Here is a 12803-nt window from a genome sequence, read left to right on the forward strand (position 1 = left end):
GAGGAGTCCTACCTTCAGGAACTTACAGGCAAGAGGGGTGTTAAAGACAAATCAAAGTGGTTTTACATGAGAACAGCAGTGTGCTCCCTGGTGGAAGGGATGGGCTGGGATGAGGCATTGATGTTCTGCAGTTGTCCATAGCAAGTCTGCTTTCTTGAACTGTTTCAGTTTGACAAGTGGAAGTGGGTTTGAAAGTCTATGTCTTATTGATTTTACCTAAGAGAAAACAGAAACTTGTACAAATTGCTTTCCCTAATGTATTTCCTATTGCAACCTTTGCCTTTGGTAGGCTCGTTGTGCAGCCGGTGGCCATTGTGCAGAAAGGTAGAGATGCTGTTTGAAAGCCCCGATCTCTTCAGGTTGCTCCCAGCCGGGAACCAGGGCACTGTTGGCCTGATACTTTACTAACCATGAACATGTTGACTGCTAGAAAATCCCATGTCAGGACCCCTGTGGAGGTTGTCCAGTCAGGGTCAGCACGCCAACTGGTTCTCTGCCCTGTGCCCCGGCCAGATTTGTGTGCTCTGGGTTCAGCTGTGCCCCAAGGTATCTGTCTCACCCACCTTATTTTTTTAAAGGCTAAAAAGTTGTGCTGTGACATGGAAACATGAAGACTTTAAGCTCTGGAAACAAAGCAAACCCTATAGCTGTTCCCTGCAGCACACAGGGAACCTGGGAGACCCTCTTCCCTTTGCCTGGGTTCCACATCTGCTGGTCTCAAGACCTACCTCCTCTTTGGCTTTGGAAAGAGCAGCAATTTGCTCTTCTTTCTATTTACCTGCACCCCTTGGAGAAGGGATCAGCCTCCGCATGCTCACTCAAGGAGCCCAGCCCGAGCTGGAGTGACACTCCCTAGCTACACACATGCTTTTAATGCTCCCCAGCTGAGTGCCTGTGCCTCAACACTACCTGCCTCACCCTTTGCTCTTCTGAACAACAGCAAGAGAGACATCATTAGAAACTGGGACCAGCTCCTGGGGGCTGCAGCCCTGGGGTGCTAGTGCAAAGATGACTCACGCGGTATTCATGCTGGAGTTCTTCTTTATTGGTTTGTGGTTCACGCCATCTGCCCGTTGATGTGTGTGTGGAGGAGGGCTGGCTAGTTCTGAAGTCCCAGTGCTATTTCTGCTGGTGGTTCTTCATGCTCCCAGGGACATCACCGTTGTGCAGCCCTGGAAAGGAGGGAGAAGCATGACATTGGCATCCTTCGAGGGGAGCTGGCTGGCAGGGAGCCTGACGTGGGCTGTCTTGCTCTCAAGGCTGTGGTGCTGCTGCAGGCGAATGGCAGGTTTTCCAGGTGGCAGGTTGGCATCATCTCCTTCCCCTTTAGGGTCCCTCCTGGGACCCCCATTGATCTAAGGGGAGATGCTTCCACCTCAGGGTACATCCCCAAGGGAGAAGGAGGAAGATGCTCTCTCATGTCCTGTTCTGTCCAGATGATGGCCAGGCTTTGCTTCACCTAGCTCTGCAAGAAGAGGGAGAGGTTGTCCAGGAAAGACTCCAACTTTCCCTCTGGCCATTTTTTCTTACATTCATATAACACCTCTAGACCCTCTCTCAAACTCTTCTTGAAGCAAATTTTTTAGAAGATGCTCTCTAAAAGATTACCTGCTTTGTCCTTTGCAACCCCACAAGCTGCCCAGGGGACCTCCTCCCCTGCTCCTACAGCTGTTTCGTTTGCCCCCAGCTTGGCAGTAGGACTGACTGTCTTTCGGAGGTAAGCTTCCACCTCGGAGCCAGCTGTGTCCTCAATCAGGGTGAGGTGGTTCAGGACCCTCACTCCTTTCAGCTTGCACAAGTTGTGCAGCAGAGTTTTCAGGGTCCACAGCAGAAGTTTGTTTGTGTACTGCCTCAGTTTTTCCTTTGAGAGAGCCTTCATGAGCATGTGGACATCCAGCAGGATTTCATCCAGGTTGATGGTGCTGATGGTGCCTGGGAGAAGCCGTGTGGTCCTCCACAGGCACTTGACCAGCAGGTCAGAAAACTTATCTGGGCTGCCCTCAGCAGTCAGGCTGCCTTGGAGCAGCTTCAGCAAGGCACAAAAAATCCTCGTCTGGTCAGATTTTTCCAATACCCTCTTCATGAGGACATTAATGGACTGTACAAGCTTCCGATCTTCCTCTACGTCTCCGTCCAGGAAGTCTAGCATTAAGGTAAAGAGATTGTTCATTACATCCTTAAGCACTTCCACTGAGACCTCCTGAGACAGTTTCGTCTCCTGGAAGACACAGTTACAGGCCTGGATGACACAGTTACATTGCAGAATGATTTGTTCCTTCCCCCATTTCTTATCTGCTTCCTTTTGCTGGTGGATAAACTTGAGTGATTGAAAGCTGGCTACAAGGAATTCATTAATGTGCCCAGACATGGCTTCTATTTTGTTCTTCTGTCTCAGGATCTCCTCAATTTCTTTCATTGCCTGGATGCTGGTGTCAGTATCACCACTGTTAATGCGACAAATAAGGGAATTAATGGTGAAGGTCATGTTATGACATGTGTCATCAGTGTCTGAGGAGATAGGCAGGGTTTGGAATTCAGGGATCGTTTCTAGCCGAATAATATGCTTCAGTCTAAAGCGATTATATTTTCTGGAGACCAGCCTGCTTGCTTGCTCACCTACACGTGGAGGCAGTGTCTGGGGAGCCACATCCACCATATTGGAATTCCCTCCTTGAGAGCAGGTGGGCTCTAGCTTTGAAGGTGCATCTCCTGCATACTGATGGGTGACTTCAGATCTTGTGTTTGAATCATGCTGAGGTTTCTCACTGAAACACTTAGCTGAAGAAACACTTGACCTGCCAGGTTCCTGTTTTGCAATTTGTCCCAGCTTTCTCATACGTTCTTCAGGAAGATCCCTAACCATTTTGAATAGGGCTTCCCCATGAGTTTTGCAAGCTGTGACCATTACGTTTAGAGCAGCACTATGAACAGCACTGTCTTGGTCTCCAAGGAAGGCAGCTATCCTCTTCAAGGCTTTGCTAGAGTTTGGGTAACATACATCCAGGCCATACGTTTCAAGGAGATAACCCATCTCCACCAGGCAGCCTTCCTGCTGCTTAGTGTTATTGGACTTGATGCCTTCCATGAGAAAGCCAAACACCTTCTTAGCTGGATACACCAGGCACATCCTCTTCAGGACAGCATGCACCAATTTAATAACAGTTTGCCTTGGCTCCCCCATCTTCAGGATCAGGTATGGGAGGAAGGAAAAGGCCTCATCGTCCATCAGCTGGTACCTTTCTTGGATCAGCAAGGTTAGCAGCAGATTGAGGTAATCTAGGCTCTTGATAAGCACCCATGTGTTGGTGTCAAAGAAACGCAGGGTGAGCCATTTCAGGATCAGGTCCAGGCAGCTGATAACTCCTTCCTTCTCTGTCTCTAAGTGCCTGGCCATGATGGCCAAGGCTTTGATGTGGTGCGGGAAGCTGGAGTGGAACATTTCCACCTGGAAGCTGCTGGACACACAACTGCTCATCTGAGCTTTCAGCTGCTTGACATACCTGTCGCTGGGAGCAGTGAAGTTCCACTGTAGCATTTTTCTGCCTTTCTCATCCCTCATTCTCTGCTCTTTCCCCTTGGGGACAATGATGAAGATAGGTCCCAGTTTGCTGACCCCATCCTTCAGGGTGGAATTCATTTGTGCATTTCCCTTGGCTGCACCTGTGTGTTTCAGGACTGCTTCTCCTGACCTGGGCTCCTTGGGACCCTGCTTCTCCTCTCCACTGGTTTTGGGTGCTGGCTCTTTAGCTGACGCTTGTGAAGAGAAGGCTGTTGCTGCAGGTAGTGTGGTTAGAACAGAGGGGAAAGCGGTCATGGTGGTGAGTCTAGGGTGTCTGGGAAGTGACTTAGCAGAAGCAGTGGACTGGGCTGACTTACTGTCATTGACATTCTCTAGTATCGCAAGTACGTGGTCCTTTGCAGCTGCCTTCAGCGCACTGGTGGCTTCAGTCATCTTCTCAAAGCCAAGGTGCATTATGAAGAAAGGCAGGGCTGCCTGTGAGGCTGTCTGCACATCCCTGTTGCTGTCCTGCAGGGAAGAGTAGAGGTGAGGCACACACCGAAGCAGGTCCGAGGGAGCTGACTTGAGGGTTGGCAGCTGTTCAGCCAGCCACTGCACCAGCTCTTGCTTCTGTAAAGGCATTTCTTCACCTAGATCTTCTGAAATGTCCTGCCCATCCAGCCACTCCAATACGTTGATCTGTGCAGCCCAGGCATTCACAGCAGCCAGGGCAGCAGCTCTCATGCTGCTTTTGCTTTCCCTAAACAGAGCAATGAGGGGAAAGCCCAAGTCCTTCATGTGCTGTTTGACGTTTGAACCCATGGCTGCGGACAGTTGCTGGAGGACCCTCAGGGCCATCTGTACCAGGGTGGGGTTCGAGTTGTAGAGACAAGCCCTCAGGGCTCTTGGGAGCTCTCCTATGTTTGGCTGGATGAATCTGGCATCCTGAATGATGCCTGCAACCTCTTCCAGGCCCTCCCTCTGAATGGTCCAGTTCTTCTCCTGCAGCTTTGACACCAGCTCTGGTGTGATCCTGTCACCAATGTCTATGGCTTCAGTCCTTCGGTGATCCCCTGGGTCCTCCTGGGCCCTGTCACCTGGGCATGGCTTGGGATTGGCACGACTGGGAATTGGTGGGACCTGTCCATGCAGCTTCTCCAGCTCAGCATGTATCTGGGGAAGAAGGGGCAGCTCCTCACTCTCAATCAGTGCTTTCAGTGAGTCTCCCATGTACAGGTAAATAACCCCCAGCAAAGTGATGGCTGATCTCTGCACACCTGAGTGAACAGCAGCAAGAGCGATCTTCAGGGTATTGACCAGTTCCTTGGCCTCCATCCCTGCAAAGCCAAACTCCAGAATTGCATTTGACAGCCAGTCCAAGAACTTGGAATGGATCCTGGAGTTATTCTGTGAGAAGGCCAACAACATAGCGGTCTTTGCAGTCCAAGGCAATGAACATGCCTCTGCTATGGCTGTCAGGGCTCCTTGAGCATTGTTGCTGCATAACACATCTCCCACCATTTCCACCACACTTTCCAGGACGATTTGAGCAGATGTTCTGGAGAAGTGCCCTTTCTGGGCCAGCAAGGTGATGGTGTGAAGTTTCTTCTCCATCACCTGGAGCTTTGTTTCCTTGCGTCCTTGTGACAGCAGTCTCACCAGGGCTTGGCATGGTATCTCACTTTTCTTCAACTCACCGACAGTCTTTTGAAGGATATCCATGCTGGAAATCCTCTCTTTCCAATCATTGCTTTCCAAATACTGTATGCAGGTTTCAGGGAGAACAGATGCCACCTTTTCCCTACACTCTGCTGCTGAGAGCTCCGGTTCAAACATGTTGTTTGAGCCCATTTTTCCTGTTTGCTGTTGGCCTCTGTCCTTCCAGGGATGGTGAGGTTTCCTTCCAAGGTCTCTAAACCAGGACCAAGAGAGTATTACTGGGTGTCCCTGCCACTAGGCCATGCCGAGGGGATGGAGATGTTAGGGCAGCAGCTTCGAGCCCCTCCTGGCAGGGTGCATGGAGCCCATGGAACAGCCCCGGAGAGCATCAGCCATTGTGAGGTTGGTGCGACCCCAGCTGTGCTGGGGGGACAGCCCACGGGGAGCCACAATGGTGTGCTGGTGTCCCATTGCCACAAGCAGCTACAGCTCTTCCCACAGGGGCATCTGAGACTCCAAGGTCCAGGACCACTTCTTGCAGCTGGGAGGAGAAGACATCAGCACAGGTAACATCACCTCCAGCCCCCATTGCCTCCACGGGCTGTTTATTCAAGCCATGGGAGATGCAGTCTCCTGCAGCCTGGAGCTCTTCTGCCTGGGAAATGGTGACTGCCACACAGTGTGACAAAGTTCCATCACCACAGGCCATCTGGTCCTGTGAGCCTTTAACTGGACACAGCCCTTCCTCCCTCTGCCCCTGCTGTTGCTGCTTAGACTGTGAAGTTTCAGAAGAGCTGAGGGAATAAGGAGTTGTTTTGGATACTGAACAAAAAATACGAGGGGAAGGAGATTTGCATGGAAGTGATTTCTTACAGGTTGCCATTAGAACAAACCCCACTGCATTTAACCCTAGATAGAACAGCTCACTTACTTACTTTCATGTTATTTAACTTTCTTCTAACCTATTAAAAATTGGCAACTCTGACATGAGAAATGCCGTTTAGAAATGAAAAGCAGGCACTTAGTTTGGGGGGAAAAATCTTTGTCAGTGCAACAGCACTGCCTACATCCTCACACAACTCTGGCCCCGAAAGTGTTGCTCCATGGAAAGCCCCTCTTTGCAGGACCCCTGTCTTCAGCCCGTCTCCCTGTGGTGAGGTCGAACCAGAGCTCGGACAGCCCCTGGCACGGAGGACACCCATCCTAAGCATCTGCTCTTACAGATACGGACCATAAATAGGACAATCTGTGCTCTTTGGCTCTCTCTGCTGGCTGCAGTGCACCCCATTCCTGGGCTTGTGCTCAGCAATGCACCCTTTGGGGAAGAGGCTGGTGTGGGGAGTGGAAATGCAGGGAAAGAAATATGGTATTTGAGCCTCTGGGAAGAATCACAAACCCTGACAAGCACAAGAAGTAAAATAGGGAAGAAAAGAGGTGGCAGCAAAGATTTACAAATGAGCCTTGCAATTGTGACAGCCAATTTCCAGGGGGATCCTTTTTCTTCCTTAAACCTCAGTCCTGAGCAAAAGGAGAGGTTTTCCTTGAAGGCAGAACACAGAGCTGTGTAAGGGAGCAAACGCTCTACCTCGGGGCACAGCAGCACCGGGCTTATTGCCGGGCCGGGAGGGATTCACTGACTTCTGCTCTGCACCCAGGAGAATCTCCTAACGAGGGTTGAGGGACGAGCAAGGGAGGACCCAGGAGCATGTCTCGGCTAACCTCCCGGGAATGCTTGCCAGGGCTGGAGGCCAGAAGCGAGTGCTTCCTCCGTCCGTACCACGGAGCACGGCAGGCTGCTGGCTGCAAGAGCCAGCTGCATGGGAAGGGGAGGCAGGCAACGGAGAGCATCGGGAGGGATGCTCTGGCATTGTGTGCGGGACCAAGTCCCTCTCTCTCTGGTCCAGCAGCCAGCCCAGGTGATGAACAAAGTCTGGATTGGAGTGCATTGGTCTATGCTTTTTCAGAGAATGTCTCCTTAGGAAACACCAGGAATCTTCATTAAATTAATTTTGTTAATTGAACGACCGGGTGGGTTTCTTTGTCAGATAATGTTGGAAATACTAGTTCATGGCACAAACTGGCATTTGCACTATACGTATGAGAAAAACTGAACTTGGTCATTTTTTTGTGACCGTGTTAACTTTTTATGTGTTCTACAAGTTGTTTATGGGGTAAGCCTCCTAAGACTGGGATCCAAAAAGCCTTCTGAGTTACTCACAGCATCTGGCCAAACCACTATTCTCAGAAGTGCAATTAGGTGTTGACAAAAAGTAACAAATAATTCCCTAATAAAACAAAGAAAAAGGAGAAGAAAATGCTCAGTGTAAGTGAGTTTTATTGCATTATTCTGGTGAGAAGCTGTCAAAGAGTCAGAAGGTGTTCAGAGAGCAGATAGTACAGCCTGTTCCTTTATCATAATAACTTTTATTGCCTAGGTATAGCTTTTCTCACCCTGGTCAGTAAACATCCTGCTGCTTTGCTTTCAGAGAATTAGGACTCAGTTGCAGCAGCAAGTGCTTCTTTCCAAATGCCTGGTGCTGACCCATATGGGGGCTGGGGGTTGCTCCGGTGCTCCCTGGAGGTGCTGGGATTGGGCAGGATGAAAGGGAAGAAGATTCCAGTGGTGAGAGCAGCAGTCTGGGAATCCGAGATGCTCCCAGTAGCTGCGGATCAGAGTGATGGTATAATGCTTGCTAGGAGCCACAGAGGCAAAGTAAATGCAAAGGCAGTGCAGAGCATCTTACAGGCTGTTCTGGGTGAAGGGTAGTTGTGCCCATGGGTCCAGGCTCTTGGTCTTTTCTGCAGAGCCAAAAGGAGTAAACTGGTGTCAGAGTGGACCCAGGCTATGAAATCTGGATGCCACAAGTACTTCCTCTGCACCACAGCTAGGATCGCTTCAAACTACCCGTCACCAGCAAGCCTTCTGGGCCAAAGAAGACTTGCCTTTTTTACCAATTTGGGCTGCACATAAAAAAAATCCTGGCCTGCTTGCTAGAGCGAATGACCCCCCCCGGCATCATTAGTGGGAGAGTTTGCTGCTGGGGATGCTGAGAAGCTCATCACTGACTTCCCATCAGGGGTTGTGCGTTTCCAGGCCTTATACAATCTTTTCTGGTTTTCATTAAAAGCAACTCTTCAGACAGCAGTTTCAAGCCCTTTTATGTGGTTCCTCATGGACATTTCCCTGCACTGCCTCAGATGAATCACCAGGTTGAAGGTAGGTATCTGCTGGAATGGGGATTGCTCTGGGTCTGCCCGTGACACTGAGTGCAAGAGGGGAGATGAATCAGCCGTGTGTGGATCATCACAGCCCATAACCTCCCTCAGGCCCGTGCTGAGGCTGCCCCTCCATGGAGCCTTGGCTCTGAGCTGCAGAGAACATCACTTGAAAACCTATCTCAAAAACTGCTCCCTCCTTCAGCAGGTCTGGCCCATGGAAGCTGACCGTACCGACGTGCTCATCCCAGGTTCAGCTTTGCCCAGCAAGAGTCTTCTTAGCCTAGGACGCTGTTTCATGGCTGTGTGGCCAGGGCTTAAATATAGCCATTTAATCTCTTTACCCCATAATTCCCCCCTGTCAAAGAGAAGCAATAAATCTTTCTTTGTCTTTCTAGTCTTTTTAGCTTAGCAGGGCAAGACCATCTCTTGCATTGTACGGCTCCAGCACCTGGGATTGCTGGCACTGCCGCAGTGCAATTACATGTGGCGTTACCGAATTTAACACCCTGGGAGCCGTCTCCCCAAACTCCAGGAGCTCTTGAGTTGACAGAAGGAGCAGGTTTGTCTTTCTGCCTCTAAACTGAGGACATTCTCACATGCCTCCACCAGTATATCTTCATTAAGCTTTGCAGAAGCTGCCGTGACGTGACGCCAGCTGTATTGCTGAAACAGGCTGGCGTAGCGTGTGAATCACTCTGTCTTTAATTCCTGCTTGTGCTTGAGGATCATCCACATCCCTCTTTGTGATGAGTTTCACTCCAGCAATTGGCAGGATTAAACTCCTTTCAGAAGCACTGGCTGAGCATAGTGAACAAGAGGAAAAACCTCAGGCGAGTAGTGGTCTATTTATATCCCATGAAAGATGGACTCAGTGCATAAGAATATTCAAGCCCCTGGCACCTCCACCCCCTTTCTGTTCCTGTAGCTGCTGTCTTGAGGCTGTCTCAGCATTTAAGAATTAGCTGCTTTTTGAAGACTAAGTGGAACCTCAGTCAAGACAAGAGGGAGCAGCCAGGGATGGGGAGGTCTCTGCTTTACCGAATCCCCTAAAATCTGCTCCCTTGATGATGCACAGCAGCAAAGGAATCAGACATGAGCTAGGACCGTTGCTCTCTCCTCAGAGAGTCTGTCTCCATACTTTCAAACAGGGTCCTATTCTCACCCTGTCTGCTTTTAGGGCTGAGAAACGATCTACATTACCTGTGCTTCTCAAATGTCTTCTTGAAGGCTTCCCCCCTGACAATGCCAGCCCTCCCCCTCTCCCAAGGGTGAGTTAATCCTGCACCCTCCACAGCTGTACCAGCCACAGAAATCCAGGGGCTGAAAAAAGGGTACCATGTGTGCCAGGGCTCTCTCCCTGTCCCCCCAAAAGCACCAGGAGGATCACCAGTCCCTGCCCAGTCTGCAACACACCCAGCTCCGGTGAAGAAGGCGAAACCCTTAACCGCACCGCGTGTGGGACAGTGGAGGCTGGTTTTGTCACACCACAAAACCTGTCCCTTTTACAAGGCAGGAGGAGAGGATGCTCCCAGGAGCTGGGGACGTGCAGGATCATGTCACAGCAAGGCTTCTCCAGCAGGTGCAGGATCCAGCTTGGCGGGCAGCAGCCAGGCAGGGAGCAGGCAGCCCCTAACCCCGCTTGGAGCACAGGCAGCAGCCACGGCTGCCCTGCTGCAGGCAGGGAAGGCAGCATCCAGTCCTGCCTCTGGGCTCGGAGGGGCTGATGCCAGCAGCTCCCCACCCCGGCTACGTCCCCCTGGCTGCCCTCGCCTGTTGCCAGTTGGCTGTGGAGCAGCCCAGCCGAGCCCTGCGGTGAGTGAGCGTGGCAGAGCTGGGATTTCATATTGGCACTGCTATAGTTCCCAATGACAAGGGATTCACCCGCCCCCAACCCGAATCTAACAACAAACCCCTGCCCACAGGGAGAGGAGGTGCAGACCAAGAATAAAGGCAACGGCCCACAAGCCATCAAGAACGATGCCCCACAGAGAGCTACGCTCAGCACAGACCAGAGGCAGCTTAACAAGCCCTCAGCTGGGGAATCCACCTCGGCCAGGGTCATGCTCAGCCCTCCACCCATGAACATCTCTAAGATCCCCTGGTTTTCACCTTTCTTTCACATCTGATGGCTACAAAATGTTTGTTACCTTTAATCCTGTATGATGAATTTCTCATCAAACTGATACCTGTCTGCTGTGCAGGATGCATGCTCTATGGCTTCAACTCACCCACGATTGCATGTCACAAACCAGCATGGCCAGAAAGGGAAGAGACTCTGCAAAAGCACGAAGAATTTCTCTTCCATTGAGAGGAGCATGTCTTTTTCCTGATGCTATCTCTGACTCTAGTGAACCTTCTAATATTGCCTTTAATGATGATATGTAGTGGGTAGAAAAACTGCTGTAACCAGCTTATTAGATGGAGAGGGGCTGATGGCACGGGGTTAACATCTCAGCTTTACAGGGATGCAAAACCTTCCCCTGCACAGCAGAACAAAGGAAAACTTTCTGAGGGAATCCCAGAAGCAGTGTTTGTCAGTGATGTTGCAAGGAGTAAAATATGCCAGGTAAGAAATCCTTTTAGCGTTTGTGGCTGAGAAAGGAATGAGGTATGTGTGGGGTAAACTTGTACTGTGAACCACTTTTATGATCCCCATCACTTGGAATACATGGCTGTGATTTATAGTGATGCCTCTGGTGATGGGTGTAAACCCTCTAGACCGACTGAAGTGCCAGCGCTGTGGATTTGACTCAGCCACAATTACATGGATTTGATATCTAAAAAACCACTGTGTCTCTAGGTCCCTTAGAAAGACCACAGCAAAAAAACCCACTCTAAGAGATACTTGTCTGTACGTGCTTATGTGTGAGTGTCGATGCTGTTTGCTGCTGCTGCCCTGAGATGGGCGGCATTTCTAAGTCAAGCAACCTGAGACGTGACTTAGGTTTTCTCATTGACCACCAAGTCTCAGCATCACTGTTTGAAACATAAATTTTATTGCAACAAAGAATTAAAAATAGTACATCTGAAAGAGTTGCAGAGTGCATGTCATTAAAGAACTAGTCAGAAATCACAACTCAAGCAAATTGTGTACAATTGGAACAGAAAGTTTTATTAAAACAACTGGAAATCAAACTCAAAATTTCCTTGTTTGTTTAATTTCACCATAACCGTGGATTGTATATTTACAGTCTTCGCCTCTTGTGGTGAAGGTTCTGCTCAGGGCAGGGGGCTAGGAAGAAGGCAGGGATGGATGGGGAGGGGAGGTGGGTTTCAAAAGCTAACAGGATGTGAAAGTTTTCCAGAAGAAGTTCTTGCAGCCTGCTTTGCGTTCCCGGGGTGCCAGAGCGGGGTTTGAGTTAGCCGAGCGCTCCAGCTCCAGTCTCACTTCATCCTGCTCAGCCCCTCGGGACAAGTCCTCAGACTCCAGGGCTTCATTTTCTGTCTGGCTTGGCTCTGAGAGCAGTTCTGCCAAAAAGTACTTGGCCAGTTCCTTGGGGGAGAAGAGAGAGAAAGAGAGCGAGAGACCACAGTTACTCCGTGGCTTTTGGGGGCTCACCACTCTGTCCCTCTAAGACACCTTTGTGCTTAGATTAGAGACCGCAGGACTCTGGGGAAGGGGAGCCCCAGCTTTCCAAAGAGCCCAGCCCGACAGCTGCTACACAGCAGCTGCACCTACAAAATAAAGCGGAGCAGAAGAGCGCTGACATCTACCTGGTGTGGGGAAGAAACCACTGTCCTGGCTGTGGCAGGGAATGAACTCATCTGAGCACCATATCACCATCCCTTCCCTTCCCACTGCTCCAGCACACTGTGCCGGACTCAGCGAAGATGCTAAAGTGATACGGGAAAGTTCTTTGGGGGAGCTCGCAGGGGAGGCTGAGTCGGGTCACCCTCTCACTGGGGGTTATTTTTCCTCTTGTCCCTCTAAGCTCCAGCTGCCACCTTGCATGGACAAGGACATCCTCCTGCTGCACCGGGGCAGCTGCCTTGGTTCAGTGCCCCGGAGAAGCCCTGGAGAGTTTCACTAGGGGCTCTGCCCTGGCAGAGGCTGCTCCTCATCCCCCACCCAGCACCCAGCTGGGCTGGGGGGGTGTCTCCCCTTCCCCCCCTCGGCTGCCCAGCCTGTCGTTGGCTCGGCCCCGGCAGGGATCCAGGGGATCTGTCAGGGAACTGGGGTCTGAGACGGGGACATTGGGCAGGTCTGGCGAGGAACTGGAGGTCTGCACTAAGGGTACCGGGGTGTCCGGCGGGGAACCGGAGGGGTCTGCGGCAGGGCGGCTGTGGGTACGCAACGGGAGCGCCGGGGGCTCTTGCTGGGGAAACGGAGGGTCTGCAAAGGGGAACCGGGGGGGTCTCCGGAGGAGAAGCGGGGGTCCGCAGCGGAGAAGCGGGGGTCCGCATCAGGGCCGTCGGGTGCCCAGCG

At 51.2% G+C, this 12803-nt stretch overlaps 2 protein-coding genes across 2 annotated transcripts in view; both read right to left on the reverse strand.

Moving 5' to 3' along the window:
- Positions 1 to 1139: 1139 nt before the first annotated feature.
- Positions 1140 to 5335, reverse strand: LOC104835232 (cytoskeleton-associated protein 5-like). The gene is made up of 4 exons (XM_010573119.1): positions 2839 to 5335; positions 2420 to 2616; positions 1706 to 2239; positions 1140 to 1355 (listed from the first exon to the last, which is right to left on the reverse strand). Exons 1-4 carry the CDS (start codon positions 5333 to 5335, stop codon positions 1140 to 1142), a joined length of 3444 nt encoding a protein of 1147 aa, XP_010571421.1.
- Positions 5336 to 11350: 6015 nt separating this feature from the next.
- Positions 11351 to 12803, reverse strand: part of SST (somatostatin) — a 1709-nt gene continuing 256 nt past the window's right edge. The window contains exons 2-3 of the mRNA XM_010573120.1: positions 12616 to 12710; positions 11351 to 11870 (exon numbers count right to left, since the gene is read on the reverse strand). Coding sequence (XP_010571422.1) covers positions 11658 to 11870; positions 12616 to 12710 — 308 coding nt within the window. The 3' untranslated portion in view covers positions 11351 to 11657. The remainder of the gene's footprint in view (positions 11871 to 12615; positions 12711 to 12803) is intronic.

This window comes from Haliaeetus leucocephalus, unplaced genomic scaffold, assembly GCF_000737465.1.
Source record: "Haliaeetus leucocephalus isolate CR32 unplaced genomic scaffold, Haliaeetus_leucocephalus-4.0 Scaffold362, whole genome shotgun sequence".
Lineage (NCBI taxonomy): Eukaryota > Metazoa > Chordata > Aves > Accipitriformes > Accipitridae > Haliaeetus > Haliaeetus leucocephalus.